The sequence below is a fragment of the Anthonomus grandis genome, chromosome 15, assembly GCF_022605725.1.
Source record: "Anthonomus grandis grandis chromosome 15, icAntGran1.3, whole genome shotgun sequence".
NCBI classification, from domain to species: domain Eukaryota; kingdom Metazoa; phylum Arthropoda; class Insecta; order Coleoptera; family Curculionidae; genus Anthonomus; species Anthonomus grandis.
In genome coordinates this window covers 20,729,066-20,748,835 of record NC_065560.1, presented here as the reverse complement: position 1 = coordinate 20,748,835, position 19,770 = coordinate 20,729,066, and the positions used below count along the sequence as shown (strand labels likewise).

At 34.3% G+C, this 19,770-nt stretch overlaps 1 protein-coding gene across 1 annotated transcript in view; it reads right to left on the bottom strand.

Moving 5' to 3' along the window:
• LOC126745319 (odorant receptor 30a-like) overlaps positions 1-19,770 on the bottom strand; it is a 76,979-nt gene that overhangs the window by 14,417 nt on the left and 42,792 nt on the right. The window contains exon 6 of the mRNA XM_050453089.1: positions 6,068-6,172. Coding sequence (XP_050309046.1) covers positions 6,068-6,172 — 105 coding nt within the window. The remainder of the gene's footprint in view (positions 1-6,067; positions 6,173-19,770) is intronic.

Sequence of the window (19,770 nt, the reverse complement as noted above, 5' to 3'; positions counted from 1 at the left end):
CGCGTTTGGTAAACTCAGTGATATATTTAAAAATGATGTTCCAGTTCACCTTAAAAAAGGAACATTTAATCAATGTGTACTTCTGGTTTTGACGTATGGCGCCGAAAAACTAACTCTCACTAAACTAAGTATGAGAAAATTACAAATAACACAACGTAAAATGGAGAGGTCTATGCTTGGGTTGAGTTATAGGGTTAGAAACGAAAAAATACGCAGAAGAACTGGCGTCGACGATATTGTAACACGCATCGCAAAACTTAAGTGGAAATGGGCCGGTCATATTGCGAGATTGCGAGACGGCAGAAGAACTAAAAGAATTTCGGAATGGAGACCAAGATCGAACAAACGAAATGGGGGAAGAACGCCAACTCTATGGATGGACGACCTCAAAAGAATTACCAGCAACTGGGTTGCAACTGCACAAGATAAAAGGACATGGAGACTTATTGAGGTGGCCTATGTTCAACAGGGGACGCGTTTGGCTGGACGATGATGACGATGATACCCGAGATTTTATGGACGGACAAATCAATATTTAGTCATAGGGGCATTACAAAATATGTCATATTATTGGAGCATAACCTGCGTTATTGAAGCAAAGAGAACCTTCGTTTAACAAGACAGAGTAATTTTCAAAGAAAGTAATTTTCTGTAAATATCTGGATGGGATTTATTGGCCATGTAAATAGGGATATTTATGTTCTACAAGAGCTTTTTGATGATATTCCTCTCACCGTTCGAGGACGAATGATATTTCAACATGACGGCTGTCCAGCTCATTATTGGCTAACAGTTTGGCAGTTTCTGAATGAACTTTTTCCAAATCGTTGAATTAATTAACCGGGTCCAATACTTTGGCCAGCACGAAGCCCTGATTGAACCTCCCCTTCCCCTTGATTATAACATATACACTGGTTTATGCGAACCCAGTAAATACCCGGGAAGATTTTATTCAAAGAATAACCAACGCTGCCCAGGATATACGAAATAAAATAACAACCAGAACAAAAAAGACGGCAATGAAAGATATTCGAGATAAAGAGTCCGTCATTTTGAACAAGATTTGTAAAATGGAAAATTAATTTTTTACTACTCATTATTCATTACTTCATAATGAATTTACAAAACGGTGTTAATCGATTTTAAAAGCATTTGAGGAGGTGAGCTAGCTTAGGTAATATAGAAGTTTTAAGAACATTTTGACAAATGTATCTCAATCATTTTTCGAAAAATAACGACTAGAAAGTGTAATATTTTATTTTAAAATTAAAAAACTTACACTTTGCACCTACAATTTACCTATGGGTATAGCTATTTCTGAATTTTTCGTTGCAAACGTAACGCCATTGTGTTAAGCATGTATTTTCCTTTAAAATATGTACAGCAGATTTTCTGAAAACTGACGTTTAAACCATTAGGGTCTTTGGAGAAAAATAGGAAACTTTGAATATCTCAAAAACTATTAACTTTTGCATAATGTATAGTAGCGTTTAATTTTCATTTTACCCATCCCCTATCACATCTTCTAAAAACTGTATCGAATTGCCAGTAACCCTGTATACAAGCTTTTAACAAAGTCTTTAGCTTTAAGAGCAAAATGTCTCAAGTAAGCTCAATGATGATAGGGTGGAAAATGGTAAAAGAAGTTAAAAACAGTAGGGGTGAAATAATTCTTAACCAATTACAAAAGCAGGAATCAACAAAGAAAGATATCCCAGTCTCTTTGGTGGTAAAATACTAATTTGGCCAAATACCGATTGATGGTCTTATTCATTCTTTTCATCATGCCATCTGACTGCGGGTGTAATGCAGTAGTTATCGTTTTCTTGATTTCAACCGTCTTACAGATGATTTGGAACAAGCGGGATTCAAAATTTCGCCCTTGGTCTAAATGTAATTTAAAAGTACACGAAATCGGAAGATTCACTCTGGTAGATGATTCCTCAACCCATTTACTGAAGTAGTCATCACGACCACGATGTACTTTTTCCCTGCTTCTAGTTCGAGAAACGGGCCAGCAATGCTAATAGCAATTCCTCAAAGAGACTTCCCACATTGGCTTTGTTACTCCTAGATGTCCTCCTGACACACTGGCATGGATTTTCTCTAACAACTCTAAAGACTTGCCTGCTTTCCTCTTTGCCTTCGTGATCAACCATTTGCCACCGCAAGAGTCCATCTTCCAAAATAAAAGAGTTACATTGTGCCCAATATGACTTAGCATTAAAATAATACTTGGCAACTTTTTCCTAAGTTGGCTTCTTCCTCTGCTTTAGCCAGGCTACGACTACCTCGATATCGGGATGTTCCTCTTAAAAGATTCTTATTTTGCCGAGTATTGCCAACGATGATGGTTCTTAACAACTGAGCATCATTCTCCTCTGCTAGCTGTCCTCCGGACATACTCTTCTTGATACTGCTTGCTTAATATAGATTGACGATATCCCCTTCGCATCGAACTTCCGTAGTTTGGCAACTAGCGCTTCTCACTTTCCATACATTGAATTCGGCGATTTCTAGCGTTTATCATGACCCTTGCCAGCATAGCAGTGGGTATGTTGGCAATTTCTGCCTATATGTTGACCTTACGTTGATACGTGATTTTAAAAAAACCCACAAAAATAGGCTTCATCGATGTAAAAACCATTGCGTCCTCAGGAACGTCTTGCAGAAACGCCTCACATGCATTTCTTCGAGAATTAAAATCGCGGTCGGAGAGTTTCTGCATAGTCGCCAACTTGTATGGATGTTAATGTAGGTCATCGTGAAGAATTGACCTCTTTGAACAATCAGAAAGTCCAAGCGCAAGCCCATGCTTACGCGCAGAGCGCCGTAGGAATTACAAGATTGAAGCTCTTACTGCCTCAATGTTCTCAGGTAATTTGATAGGCCGAGGGACCTCACTTTTTAGTTGTGTGATATTTTCGGTTTATCTTAACACATGTAACAGTGGATTTCCTGTCTGGAACCGGGCTACGTTAAAGCGATTTTGAAAGACGCGCTGGGTTGCAATTCTAGAACGTCTGTTCGCAAAATATGCCTCTAATGCGAACGCACGCTGCTAATTATTCCATATATTATATTAACACATTAAGGCAAGTGACTGCGATGGAAACAAAACTAAAATCACGGCTGTCAAATACCGTCCCTTTACGCACTTCACAGCTTAAATGGCGAAAATTTCAAAAAAGGAAGTTATGTTGCCGCATTTACACACATTTACGGCACTGTAACCCTTCAATCTCCTCCCTAATTATCCGCTTGACTAATTCCTCAAAGTCGTCCTCTTGACAAATTGGAATTATTTACAGGACAAGAGCCTAATCTAGTGATGCAAAGAGTCCGGATGAATCGTCCGTTCAATCCGAATATCAAATTATTCCGAATCAATCCGGATATCTAAATCGTCCGGATACACGCCGCCCATTCGACCGACAATGAAATAAAAGCTTGTACGAGGCTCACGAAGTGACACGAAGTTCCACGTTCCACCGGCTAAGAGAATCCGAATTAAATCGTCCGGACAAATAACCCGGCAATCGGCAATATCATCGCGGGGCCTTGTGTAAATATTGCTTTATCTATCCTTATTGTACTCATTTAGAAACATAAGAGACAATACGAGAACGCCCAAACTTTTTAAAGGTCGCCTGACCTTCAGAAGTTTTTTTGTAAACAAAGCATTTTTGTATTGATATTTTGCATCGTTTAAAATACACTCGATTTATTAGAAATCCGTAAAAACGAAATGTCTAATGGGTTGCATAATGCATACCTTATATTCGAAAAACAGCTATAAAAAACGTTTATCGGACGGTCGAGCATCGAGCCCGAAGGCCGAAACATGGCATAATTTGCCGAACGGGCGAGACATCGAGCGGATGAATTAATCCGGATGAAAAAACCGAATTTTCAATTCATCCGAATCAATATTGTCCGGATATTGAATTAATCCGGATTTTTACAACACTAGCCTAATCCTTGTTCGTGTTTTTAGCAGCTTTGAATAAAATGATCCGTGTTATTGCATCTACTAGCTTAGGTGGACTAGTTGTAAGTACTGCCTCATTTCACTATTGCGAAATCCATGCAGGAATGCGTACGCGGTCAAACGTTCTATGCTTCCATCCGGGACATTTGGATATGCAAGAAAAACAAAATGTGCAATATTGGCTTCAAATTCTTGCAAGGACTTCCCTCAGCTTTAGCACCGACTTTTCAACTGCGTGTCTTAGACATATTCCAAGTGTGATTTGCCAAAACGCATTTCCAAATGCCTCACTTGGTAGACTTCTTGTCCTTCGGAGGGTATTATTTGCAGTATGGAAGCAGCATCTCTTCTCATGGTCAATACAAGGGCAGTCGCCTTCTGCCTGAATGACCAACGGTTTACTTTTGCAGCCGCTTCAAAACGCTGATAAATTTTCCATGGTGTAGTATCATTAAATTTAGGCGATTTGCCTCATGATGAGAGGCATCAGCCAAACATATTCCGTATTTTATAACAAACTTCGTTCTTGTTGTCTACTGCTGAAGGTCTACAGAGCGGCTCATTGATACTATCGCGATTCTGCTTCGAACTCCCTAGATCCTGTCCTCCACCAGAGAGAATTCGCTTTTTCAGAAAAGAAGATTTTTCCAAAATGTCTTCTTTTAATTACTTATTGAAATTTACATTGTTTTCTAAAATCTTTTTTTCCAATCCGGCAAAATTCTCCCTTAGCTTTTCCCTAAGCTCACTTTCAAAAACTGCTATTGTTTTCTAGAATCTTTTCTTTTAACCTAAGCCTTTTTTAACCATTGCAGAATATTTTAGCAATTTAGCTTCTACGTTAACAGAGTTTTCTTGCAAATAATTTTTCAAACTATAGATTTGACCAATATCGCTTCGACCAGCAAAAAATAAAGTTGTCATCACCTTCCTCAAGTAATGCGTTACCAGGCCACGTCATACCTCAATCCCTTCCTTCCAGCTGCCTTTTCAGCTCAGCAATTAAATCAACCAGCTTTGGCATTTTCACACATTTTGGTTCGATTTACTTCAATTCACTATTATTCATTTCCACCAGTATCTAGTTGACTGACATCCAATTCAGACTGTACATCTGACACCAACGTAGCGTTTTTACCTTTCATTTTGGAGTGAGTTCCGACTTGGACTGGCCTCCTGACGGCGACGGCTCCTTATATACTCGACAGACCACACGACCAGAATATTCGCTAACCTTCCATGCGTCTCCAGAGGTGTCGTGTGGTATGCGCGCTAGCGTCACCGTGATGATTACGGAATGGCAAAAGACAGCTGATATTCGCGGCGTAGCTAATATTGTTACAATAATATCGATATGCCTCATTTTACTGTGTGACGGTGCACGGTGCACTGTAAAATCTTAAAGCGCCAATATTTTGTTCTTAACCTATTATGACTGTTTATACTCCTTTCGAAATAGTTCAAATTATTAAATGGTTTTATGGAGGCAATGGGACAGTACAATGTAGGGATTTATTTTTAATTACATTCGAAAATCAGACGAGAGAAGACGGCTTGTCAACGAGAGGAAGCAGTGTTAAATTAAACTCACAATCGAAAGTTTACAATAGCGGATACAACTTTTTTTCGTAAAAAAAAGCTGTTTTTAGTTAGTGCAACTAATGCGCGGGATGAAATTGACGATGATAAGTTCAGAAAGCTCTTTGGGATTGACTAGAAACTTTGCTTCACTATTAAATGCAAAGCAAAAAAAAATGCGTTGTAAGCATATTGCTATCTGGAATCACGATTATCAATCCAAAATAATTATTTTTTTTATACCTAAATGGCAATAATAATCCTATAATCGTAAATTGTAGCCTAAATTTATTAGTCAAAAACAAAGAAAAGGTGTAACCTAAATATAATATTTGCTGTTAAATATTCCCACGCAAACAGCGTCAGTATAATTCATCAAACTGTGAGTATTAAAATAATTAGACATAGTATGAACTTTAGAGTAAGGCTGACCTATGTTAGTTATGATGGCATTTACCCAGATTTTAATAATTTATTATATGAGAAATATATCCTTACCAACAAAAGTATTTCATTAGCATAATAGTAGATAATACAAAGCCTGTACATTAACATTACAAAAAATCCTCCTACAAATCCAATTGTATGTGGTGTAAACTCCATCTAAAATGTAATAAATATCATTTAAAAAGTTTTTAGTTTGTTATAGTTTTTTTTTGATTAGTCAGTTGAGGGTAATTTTTAGGTATAAATGAACACATAGTTTATTTGAAGCTGTCCCTATAATATAATAAATAGTTATGCTATTTTTTTATTATTTAACAAATAAGTTGAAATAATTGGTTTATTCTTTTACGGCAGGAATATCTTTAATAAAAGTCAGAATTAATTAAATAAATTTAACTTAAGGAAATGTATTGACAATGTTTGAGTAACTCTCATGTCAAAGCAATTTGGCTCACCGATAAATGAATATTAGATTACATTTTAACTCTAGCACTTTTTAGATCATTTAAAATTACCTAAAATAGTAAGTAACCTTAAGGTCTTAAAATAGTTTTTGAGGACTATTGAGAAAAATATTTTTACTTAAACTCCAAATATAATACATTTATTTATTCATTTGCAAGTATAACAAAATAAAACAGATATTCATTAGTCAAGGAAACCCTAAAAAAGAGGAAGGAGAACAGGAGGAAACATTAGATAAAATATGCCATACTTTCCTGAATTTTCTTTATCTATAAACAAGATTAGATCAAGATGTAAACGCTGTATAAGATAAAACTTTTTTGTATATAAACGGCATATTTCGGGCGGCAGAATATTACAAATAGAAGTAAATATTACATTATAACCAATGTAGTTTTTTATATACACTTGTACAGATATGATCATTCTAACTTCGCCTATAGGAATTATATATCGCGGTAGGTCTGGCAACGTTGTGACAACATACTCGAAGCAACGGACCCCGCCGAAGCCCGAAACCGAAATCTTTCAGTATTCTTAAGGCGTTCCACCGGTAATGCACTGCTCTGTAGCAAATTAAAAAAAAATTGTTTCGTTTGAGTCTTTGCTGCTGCCTGTCCTAACAGCAAAAAATAAAAACTAACTGCAATAATGTTGTAAACATAAATTAACTAAATATTGGACAAGAAATAAAAAAACTAATTCAAAATAAAGCAAAAAATTAAGTTAATTTGATAATATTAAATAAAAATTAAAATTATCTTATGTCAGGTTCAATAAGGCCACCCTGTTTAGCAGTGCAGTACATCAATCGATCATAAAACGACCTTCTCGTGTTCGACAACATTTCAGTGGAGATACTATTAAATGTTTGCCTAATTTTAACATAAAACTTTTCTAAATTAGTAGCTCGTTAATTTTCGTGCCTATAAATTTGTTCTCTTAGGTATCCCCAAAGAAAAAAATCATTGGGGGCTAAATCGAGGCTTCTGGCGGGCCATTTAATAGTACCGTTTCCACTGATTGTTCGATTGTTCGAGGGAAAGACGTTTCGAGAAATTGACGTACTACTAATCCGTTATGAGCGGGACAACCATCCTGTTGAAACCAAACTTGTTCTAAATTGATATTGAGCCCTCGAATAGGAGGAAGAACTTCATCCCTCAAAAGATTAAAGTATTTGTGGGCCTATAATTGAATCACCTAAAATGCCAGCCCATACATTAATCTTTTGAGGGTATTGTGTACGTGTTGGTATGCTTATGTGTTAATTTTCCCTCGAATAACCCACTGTAATGGACGGATTATGTTTACCACAAATAGAGAAGACGACTCATCTGAAAACAAAAGGTTACTAATAAACATTTCGTCCCGATTTGCCCTTTCCAGTACTTCATGGCAAAATTCCACTCGTCTCTCATGGTCCTGAGGGAAAATTTCTTGGGTTTTTTGCAACTCATACCGCTTGTACTTATTTCTTTTTAACGTTCTTTTAACACTTAAAGGCTCAATATCCGTTTCTTTGGCAATCTTTGCTGATTAAGCAGGAAGCTAGGAATAAAAATATTGTTAAACGTTTCCACTGCAATCTCACATTGGCGGTACAGTGTGGTGGGGATAAGAATTGTCTCGTTTTTCGATGGACGAGCGGAGAGCCGTGCGGCAGAAATATCAGTGTTGCCAAACGTATTAATTTGGAAACGGCATGTATTGTGCTCTCTGTCTGTCTCATGCGGACTCCATATGTCCCCTCTCGCTTACGCTCATAGACTATTTCCTATAGGCGAGGTTTGAATGATTATATCTGTATAACAACAAACATTTAAAATTATATATTGTTCTTAAGGCATTCTAAAATTCTAAAAGAAATTAATGATTTTATTGCTTAACTTAAAATTAAATCAAGTAACAAAATGTGAAAATGATGATTCCCTTTGCCAAACGGAGCTTGGAGAGTGTGAAGATAGACTGCAACTGCAAAAAGCCATAAAAAAATTAGTTTTGTTTCGCAATATGGCCGCCCTCTTTGTCCATGAATACATGGCAGAAGCAAGTAAAATAGCCATTAAAAAAAATAAATTCTTGTCTATAATATTTAAACCCTTAAAATATGAAATAATATACCTGATCTAATCCAATTTAACCATTTCTTAAGTTGATAAGTAGATTCAACACCCAAAACGTGAAACAAACACCGAACACAAAAAGAAACACAACACCAAATAATTACAAAACCGGGTGGCCGTTAATGACGGTCGTCGGTCGGTAGCGATGGTGGGGCCAACGTCAGCGTCACCTATAATGTTCAGTTCAGAGATCTATTAGAACCTTTGATGTACCGCAAATAGTCCGTGTGCCGGTGTTGCTTGTATTGTCACACGACATGCATGTTTAAATCGCAAAATTTTATGTGGAAAGAGTCATAAAGTAATATTCTAAGCGATATTTAATCATTTCATTAAATAAATAAATGTTTTAAGCATTTTTTTAAGAATTTATACATTTGATTCGTAAAATGTGACTACATGCGCCCACGTACTATTTTGTTAAATGCCTGACCTTAGTCACAGCCACTCAAGCGTGAAAAGTTGCGCAGGTCCGGCCTTAAAATTTATTTGTATTTAAAACTTTATTATTCGGGATTTTTGGGTCTAGTTTTATTAAGTTAGAAATTCAGGATAGTTGATAGCAAGATAATATTTCATTTAAATATAAGATTTAAGTACGTTAAATGAGTTTAACCAAAAATTTTAATTTCATAAGTTTAGTTTTTAGCGCCATCAGTCCCTTATAACAAGTCAAGTCTCTTTGCTTTGCAATATGTCAATGGAATAATGTATTGACTACTGTTAACCCACTGCATAGCTTTCATCAAATAGTATTAAACAATTTTAACACTGCTTTTCCTGTTGTCAATATTAAGAAACGAAATAGAAAACCTTGATATACTAAGGGTTTACGAGTATCTGGGAAAAATATGCGCTTCCTTTTTTACATTAGGAAATACGCTATGAATAATGCAACATTTTTAAATTATTATAACAGATACCGCAAGATTTACAGAAACTCAATCAGAATGGCTAAGTGGACCTACTTTCAAAGGAGGATAAATAATTCCTCCAATAGAACATTTGACGGCATGAGTCACAGAGTGCTGCTGATGAAACTGGAGCTCTATGGTTTCAGGGGAACTGCCCTTGAGTGGTTTCGTTCCTACTTATCAAATCGTGTCCAGGCTGTCAAATTTAATGGTGGTATGTCTAAGGAACTTAATATAAATGTGGGTGTTCTGCAAGGATCAGTACTTGGTCTTTTAATTTTTCTCATTTATGTGAACGATCTGCCACAACTGCAGGTAACTGGTGTGCCGATGATACCACCATCCTCTGGCACGACTCTGATGTTTCTCAAATGGAGGCCAATATACGTGCAGATTTGTTAAAAATAAAAGACTGGTGTGATGCAAATTTTTTGACATTTAATGTTTCCAAAACAAATATCCTTAAATGTAATACAAATGATATATGTTTAAGTAATGAAGCCATCAACATGCCACCGTTCAGTAAGTTTTTGGGTCTTAGACAAGTTCCTTAAATTTGAAGACCATATTGTGAATGTATGTAGAAAAGTCTCATCAGGCTGCTACGCCCTAATATCTATGTGGGGCCAAGCCTCGTGATTCATGTCGCCCGCTTTTTGTAAGTCATAATATTTTAACCCTGTGTTGTATTTTTATTTTGGAAACAGTTTGCTTAGTTTTTAGAAAATATAAACAGGAACTCCACTTAGGAAGCCACTATAATACGCGACAAAACTATTTGTTGAGGCTACCCATTCCTCATTTTGAACTTGTCCGTAGCTCTATCATATATGGAGGTAGAAAGCTGTTTAATAAACTTCCACTAGAAATAAGACAACTTAAGACTGAAAAAAGCCTACGTACAAGGAAGAAAATATTTCTTGCTAGTAAAACGTACTAAACTATGTAGCACCTAAACTATGATGAATTTTTAATGATTAGCATTTAAGTATTTTTCAAAGTTTTATATAATTTTATTTTATTTTAAATTAGTTTCTCGTTTTTATTCCTTTAATGTAGTCTATTGGCTTTGTCTACAACTTCTATGTTTATATTGACAATAAAGCATTTTTGAGTTTAATGAGAGAGTAGGTGACAAATTACTTTGGCCCATTTATTCTGTGGATTAAGGCATTAAATAGTTACTTTTTGACACAAAAGTGTAAAATGTTTTGGTTTGTCTTCAAATTTTATATATTTCCTTTTTTTGGGAATTGAGATTTATTTTTACATGGTGGTGATTATTAATGGGGATTGTGGCTGCCATATTCAATGTCCTTTATTATAGTTTTTTTTAATTAATACATATTATGATATATTATTATAATAATATACTCATGAAAACCCCCCATCTCTATATTTAGTACCAACTTCTTTTGATAAAAAGTAATTATGTAGTCAGAAAATTGGAAGTATTATTATTGTATCACTGAAGGCCAACAGGGTCAGTAAGCTGTAAAAAACAAAATTTTAAACTTGTTTTATTAATAAAAATATGGTTTTCTTACTATGGCAAAAAAGGCCTTTTTTCCCAGAGAATGGAAATCATACATCAATCATAAATGTATCATATCATGTTTCGGCTAAATAATATATGGATCTTTCTTCCTCCCAAATTTTTTAAATTTTCCTCAAATATTCTATACACCACCTGACAATTCCATTACAGCAGCTCTCTTGTTAACCATCTTAAGCTTAAATCCAAGTTTTATCAGGTATCTCTGCAAGGTTGAGACTGAGAAATGTTTGTCCCTTGCCGATAAGGTGTCTCTATGGTCAGAACCTCATTGTTTTTGTATTTAGAATACACACCTTTCCTTAGCAATTTGGCCAATATCCATGTTAAGTCCCTTTGATTGTCCTGCATCTTTCCTTTTTATTCTGTCTTTAATCCTTTTTTTTACAGGCATATTGTACTATAGGGAACCCCTGTTAAAAACGCTATTTTTTGCAAAGCACTACAATCATTTGTGAACTGAGTATCATTCCTTAGATTGTTATAGATATTTAGATAAATTTGTTCTTTTAAAACTGCTTGATTTCCTCTGTAGCTTCTACTTCCCTTGCTTCTTTTTGCTTCCTCGATACTAGAAAATGAACTATCAAAACTATGTAAGTCTAAATCACTGCCCAGATCACTCTTATTGTTTTTATCACAAATGTTATTGTCTTTCTTGTACACCCACGGTCTCCATAAGCCCGCACAAACACTTTCCTCTTCATTTGCCAAATTTTCCTGCCTATTTTTCCAGGGTCGAAACATTTTAAGGTCTTTAGGTATAATACCAAAACAAATCCATAAACACAAATAAAAAAACACTGTTCCTCAGAGTAAAAACTGCAAAAAATTTACAGGAATACAGGCCAAATTCTAAATCCTTTACTTTCATAAACGTGTAAAAAGCATAACCGGCAAAACACATCAAATAATAACCTCACATGGCCCCCCTCCCAACTATTAAAGGTGATAGACCCATCCAACAAGTATTTTAAAGGCGATAGACCCATCCGTAAAGATCTCTTTAAAAACACGACTTAAATAATACAAAAACGGTCCAAAAATTTATTTGGGTACGGCCCCGTAATTCTTAAATTCAGTGGGATAGAGAGAGATATACAATCACTTGCACAGCCTAAAGTAGGAATCGTCAGAACGCAGGTGTTTTATCTTTGTTTAATAGACTGGCTAAAAAGAGGTGACAAGTCTGTGAGTGCTGGGAGTGTTTAAAATATTTTGTAAGATGCTTGGATTTTAGTCCGCGGTCAATTTTTTGATATAATTTTCTTGTGATATTATTTTCTTTCTAAAAATTGACATTTTCGAAAGAAAAATAAAAAATAGTATAAAACATGGGGTTTTACGTATATTTAAAATGATTTCATAGATAGACAATATAAAATTTTGCCATTTAAACATATATATCATGCAACAATAAATATGACATAGGCGCACGGACTAGTTGGTGCGGCATCTGCGACACATCAAAGATTCTAATAGATCTCTGAACTGGACTTTACCAACAAATACATATCTTATTTTAGTCACGTGATAGTTTATTTGAAGTTAATTGGATTTGGTTTAAAAATCAAGCCACCTTAGTATAATATTGTATAATATTATACGTATTTGTTGAACAGCAAATATGGTGCAGGTGATCCCAGGTTGAATTCTCGACATTGACCTGTTCTTTCTTTATTACTTTTATTACTTTAAAATTTTGTTTTTTTTTATGAATCAGGACGACGTAAAGACGTCAAAGTGACCTTCCTAAAATGACGACAAGAGACGTCATTGTCGATGTATATATCAAAGGTATAGATATTAGCAGGCGATGGTAATGTTCACAAAATATATACATACATTATTTATACTTGAACATGAAAAAAAAAACTTAATCTCAATGTGTAATAAATTTATACAGATCGTGTTATCGTGAGCTACGTATAACCCAAAATAATGGCAACACCGCCTGGTTGCGGCTTGCAGGCGGCGGAATTTTTCGTTTTTATTTTTTGAACCGGAAGTCAGCAAACCTTACTTTGCTGTGTTACTGCACGTTGCATTAATAATTTTTGAGCGTTATTTTCGTGTTTTTTTTTCACTATGGCTGTTTATACCCCTTCCGAAAGAGTTCAACTAATTAAATGGTTTTATGGAGGCAATTCGGCAGTACAATGTAAAGATTTGTTTTCAGTGACATTTGAGAATAGACCGATTCCTTGTGCGAAAACAGTTTTAAATGTGGATACAAATGTTGAGACATCTTTTTGTCTTTAAGATTGTAAAAAATGCCACACAAAACATCAAGAGCCACCTGTTGAAGTGGTCCAGGATATAGAACGGCGCGGCGGGAAGAACTTAACTTAAATGTTTGTGGTGTTAAACGAATAGCTGTACCGGTAAGTCATATATCAACATTGTAATTTGTGTCTATGCATTGTTGTTTTTATACTAGGGTTGTTTTCTATTTTCTTTTAGATCTGATGATGTCTTAGGGTGAAACACGTGTAATCGTTTTTTAAAAAATAAACATAATTTGAGACCATTGACTTTGTATCCCTCCAATCCCTCTGAATTTTTACTCTCAGTCATCCTTATTTGAAAATTAAAATTATTAACTATTCCATAAAAAAGAATCATAGAAATCGGCATAGAAATACCAAAGTTGTACATGAAATATGCTAATAATAAGCCATCGGTCGCGAACGCACAGGTAGGCGGCTTGCTTGGCGCCTAGAGGCTACGGAGTCACCTAGCGAGTAGCTTCGTAAAACGAACATTCTCGAACGTTCGCGACCAGTCTAGCAGCGTCCGAGCGCGAGATTCATACAATTTTTCCGTGTTGATTTGAATAAACGTTCAGAGCGTTCGACCTTATTGAAAGTAGTAGTAGGTACGCATAGATTTTAGATATTGATAGGTAAGTTTTCAATAAAGAAAAAAAAATACGGCAGACTATTTTATTTCCATTCTCCGAGCAGTCTTATTTAAATTTGAAGAATCGCTAATTAATTGACCTTTTAAAAAATGACGGAAACGCGGAAAAAAGTTGCGGGCAACAGCTATAATTTTAGACACAATCAAATACCATGTGGATCTACGTCCAATCACGAGATGAATATCTCTATAGCATAGAGCATAGGAACCAATTAGGTACAATTAGATTGCATCGACTTACCTTATCGTGAGAAGTCCCAACTCTAAATTATCTCCAGTAGTAAAAAAACATAGTTATATATGTAGTTATATAATAAAAAACTTAAAGATCAAGATGTAATCCTTATTTTGAGTATATCCTTAAAGTATTTTATTTCTCATGGAAGTCAAAAAATTTATTTTATAAAAGCGATGTAGCTTTTTTCATAATGTAAACAAGCTTATGAGCTTATGACGTTCTGCTCGCTGAGGAACAGTCAGTATAATATCAGTCGATTTAGTGATGTATGTTGCTGATATAAAAATTTCCCGCGAATGGTTCGTCTGCTTTGGTACTTTATTTTATCTTAGACATTGTTCGCATATTCAGCCCATTAACTGAAATCACAATATTGTTTCTGTAAATTAAGGCTGAAACTTTTAGCTAATCTAAAGGCAGGTTTAAACACTATCAGTAAAACTATGAACTGCGAAATTCAAAATGAGGAAGATATCTCATTTGACTGCATCAGATTTTACATTCAGCTCGTCCATTTCTACAGAAACACATTCTGTGCTTTTACAGAACAAGCTTATCGTAGAAGATTCAATCTAACGCATTTCGCAAATTTGCAATAAAACTGTTAATTTTCTTCACCTGCCTCATCCTCAAAAGGTGTGAAACACAAGAAATCCTTTATATTGACGTGTTTTTTTGCACCTTGTTAAACCTATGGAACTCCAATAGAAAATTATTTAACTCCACTTATATCAATCGTTTCCTCAGGAGTGACTGTAAAATACCTTATCTCATTCATTCACTCATTCTATGTTCTATAGCTTAGATAAGTTGCGTTAGTCCAACTTGTCGCTAAATGGTTTCACAGAAAATGATTGCACTCTGCCTACAAGTAAAAAAAATACTTAAGCCACTTGTTTGACGAAAATGAGGATTTTATATCAATCTATAGCCAGGTGATACGTGATCATTTACAACTCAGAAGTGTTGTAAGTCGACTTAAGTCCTTTTTAACTTATAAAAGCGACGAAGATTGGTCTCAAATACAACAAGTGTAAAATGGTCGAGCATCTTGCTTAGGTTACAAGAAATTGAAGTCTTATGTCGATCTCGGGAAACGAGCGAGGAAACACGAAGAAACCCAAATTCATCAGCTGTTTTCGGGTTGTCACCGATAAATATTTCGTAAGCGAAACGAACATTAAATATTTGTCAATTAATACTCCGTATAAATATAATTCATAATTTTTGAATCTTCATGAAATTCGTTTTTTCGTCACTCATAAATTTGGCATCTTGTATTTAAATTAAGTTTTCGTGTCCAATAAGTTATACTTTTTCTTTCTTCAAATATTTATTAGAACGATTGATTTCTTTTTGGATATGTATTTAAGCGAATTATCGATAGGATTATGATTTGCAATGTTCGTCAACAATAAACTGGGCGATAATTTCAATAAACGCAGACTATATTAATTAAGTGAATCGAGAATATAAAATTGTGGGTTGTGTAGTAGCTGACGTCATCAGATTTCGGACTTCAGAAGGTAGTTCTTCGCTTGTAAAGTAGTCGAAGCTCGAGCGCTTTTACAAGTAAAAAAGACCTATGTCATCTTAGGACTTTTTCCCCTTATATTTTCATTATTGCACTGACCTAAGTGGTTTTTCTTAATGTAAATAACAAAATTAGTAAAATTCTTAAATGGAATCGGAAAGAGCGTCATTAATATTTATTAAAAGTATGAAAATATAAACTTTTAATATGTATTTGGAAGAAAATCGTTTTTGTCGATTTTCAGATTTTCAGACTTAAGTACTTTTTTGACTTGTACGGCAATATTGCATAACGGAGAAGAGCTCTAAAATTTTCATCTTTCTTTTCCTATGACAGAAGCAAAGCAACGGTTTTGTTTAGTTTCTTTTTAGTGTGTTGTGACATGTTTATATACATATATAGTAGTAGACATATATAGTAGACATATATGTAGACATATACAGTGTGGCCCAAATTGGGTGTACATGTATGGGTATCTTGGAAACTATAACAGATAGAAAATTGGTTAAATGGAGAAAGTTGTAGGGCATTTAGTTACCAATTAAGTGCCGCTTTCAGAACGATTTTATCTTTTTCCGATTTTGAAATATTTGGAAAAAATCAAAAAGTTGCATTTTTGAAAAAGGGCTGTATTTTTTTTATTTCAACGTATTTTTAAAATCTGTAAAAACATTATTAGGACAACTTTTTAAGGACAACGCATACCTGAATTCAGTTTTTGTTTTCGACGTTTCGGTTCTGAGATTCCATCCTCAAATTCTTTTTTCCTTATGGCGGTCATTTTGTTTTTTTGCTAAATTAAAAAGATCTTTTTTGTCCCTTTAAAATGATGTATAACACTTTATAAAAATATTTTATGTTTACGTCAAAAAATTAAATAGTTTATTTTTCGCTGAGTTGGCCATGGTTTTTATTGGCATTTTGTCGTACACATAATTATTATTAACTTACTAACTTGCTAACTTATACTTTTACGTAATTTCTAAATAAAATAAATAACTATTTGTAACAATAATATTAAATGAAACTATTCAAAATGACGGCCATTTTTGTTAAAACATTTTTTACATTTCTTTAAAACACTTCTAGTTACCTTGTGCAGGGTGCTTTTATTTATATTATTTAAGACAGTCTGAACCCTGTCCTCTAGTTGTTCGAGAGTTGCAGGTGGTTTAAACTCGTAAACTTCATTTGTAACATATCCCCAAAGAAAAAAATTCAAGGGTGTAATATCTGGAGACCTATCTGGCCAATTTACAGCACCGCGGTTCTTGATAAGTTTATTGTTAAATGCTTGCGTTAACAAGTTTTAAACGTCCCGAGTATTATGTGCGGGACACTCGTCTTGTTGAAACCACACTTCACTCCGTATTTGTTCTTCAGGTATTATAGCTTTCACGGTAGGTAATATCTGCGCTTCCAAAAGATTTAAATATCTTTGACCTGTCAATATTTGGTGATAAATAAAGGGCCCAATAAGGTGATTATCTAAAAACAATTATAGCATTTTACTTAAAAATAATTTTGTGGAGTGGGTAATTAACTTACCATACATATCACACCATACATTAAATTCAAATGTTACTTGTAGCCTACGTTCAGCCACTTCATGAGGATTTTCACTAGCCCAAAAATGACGATTATGCCTGTTGAATACTCCGCAGCTGCTAAAAAACGTCTCGTCGGTCTAAATAATTTTCCTGCTGAAATAAGGTATTTCTTGACATTGCCTTACAAACCAGTTTGAAAGGTCTAATCGTCTTGGGTAGTTGATATCCATTAAACGTTGAACAAAAGTAGGCTTTTATGGACGATATTTTTTTCAAGGACTCTTTGAATGGTAGTCCTTGGTATGTTCATATCAGTTGCAGCTTTTGGAGTCAATGTTTTTGGGTTCGCATTAAAATGGTCTAAAATGTTTTCATCGCGAGCTTCATTGTCCCTTTGATAATTTGCTGGCGTTGGTATTTCAAAACTTTCATGAGTTCTAAGGTTCATGACAAGCATAGCGAATAGTCTTGGACCTGGCAGTTGTCTCTCAGGATACAGTTCCAAGTATCTGGCGACTGCAAGATTTGCATTCCTATTACATGTAATATAACATTCCCATATGTCAAATTTTTCTTCACTGGTATATCGCATGGCGATTTTTGGAAATTACAATTTTAGACAAAACTCACTAAAAACAAACGAAAAGAACTAAATACGAAAAAACTATTTAACACTAACAAGAATAAGAAACATGAAATGAACAAGATAAAAACTACTAAACAAGATAAAAAGTTAAATCAAATAAATAATATTTTGCAAAATTGTCAGTAAATGACGCTAAATTATTAAACAATAATAATTGTTTATACGACAAATTGCCTCCGTAGTCATGGCCTCCGCATTCGTGGCCAAACCCGCGAAAAATAAACTATTTAATGTTTTGACGTAAACATAAAATATTTTCATAAAGTGTTATACATAATTTTAAAGGAAAAAAAAGATCTTTTTAATTTAGCAAAAAAACAAAATGGCCGCCATAAGAAAAAAAGAAGTTGAGGATGAAATCTCAAAACCGAAACGTCGAAAACAAAAACTGAATTCAGGTATGCGTTGTCCTTAAAAAATTGTCCTAATAATGTTTTTACAGATTTTAAAAATACGTTGAAATTTAAAAAATATAGCTCTTTTTCAAAAATGCAACTTTTTGATTTTTTCCAAATATTTCAAAATCGGAAAAAGATAAAATCGTTCGGAAAGCGACACTTAATTGGTAACTAAATGGCCTACAACTTTCCCTATTTAACCAATTTTCTATCTCTTATAGTTTCCAAGATACCCATACATGTACACCCAATTTGGGCCACACTGTATAGTATAGTCAAAATTGCTTTTATCGTGCGGGTGTATCGGATTATCAACGACAAACTTTTGTAGTTACGTTTCATTTCAATTTGCGCAACAACGTTTTTTAACTACAACGCGTCAGATAAACGAAACAGATATATGCAGCGTCAAGGTATCAAAAGAAGATAAAATGATAAATGTCAGTGGTTCTAAAACAATTACTTTCATAACAAACATGCCTGTCTCGTTTCGATTGACGGATGACATTATTTGTCACAAGATAATTTTAATTTCAAATTATGGAAAAGAAAAAGCCTTTTTGTGGATTTCTAAATTCTCAAGCCAAAAAATGGTACTTAATGTTATTAATTACTTCGAGAACGAAAAAGAAAATAAAGGGTTGCCTAAGAATGTACAAGAAGAAGTAGCTAAAGCGCTTGGAATTAGTTTAAGAATGGTGCAAAAAGTTGTATATGAAAACAAGAACAACCTTATTCCCAAGAAGGAAAAAAAGTGTAAAAGGAAGAAGTCGAAAACTGAAGATTTAATTGAATGTGTAAAAATGGAAGTAAGGGATAGGATTTATGAACTATATAGGCTAAAAACAAATATAACGCTGCCATTTCTGATTGTTGGAAATTAGAACTTTCAGCTTTATCAAAATTAATTAAAAGCATAGGTTTTCGCTATAAAAAAGACTGCAATAGAAGATATTTGTGTGAACTACCAAATATTGTGAGCCAACGAATAGGATTTTTAAGACAATATACAGAAAATGAAAAATCAAAGTTAAGGAAAGTGGTATTCTTAAATGAAACTTAGATATTTTCAAACGGGAGTGGAATAAAATCTTGGCAAGATGAATCTGTGAAAAGCGTCAAAAGAAAAAAAGGATGTGGTCAGGGAAAACGATTTATTATTTTACATGCCGGGTCTTCAACGGGATTCGTTCCAGGTGCAAGTTTAAATTTTTCTTCTAAGTCTAAAAGTATGGATTATCATGACAATATGAATTGCGAAATATTTAAAAAATGGTTAAAGGAACAGTTAATACCGAACTTGCAAGAACCTTCCTTAATAGTATTAGACAATGCGTCATATCATTCAAGCATTTTAAATAAACAACCAAATGGAAGTTGGAAAAAAAGCGAAATTTATGAATGGT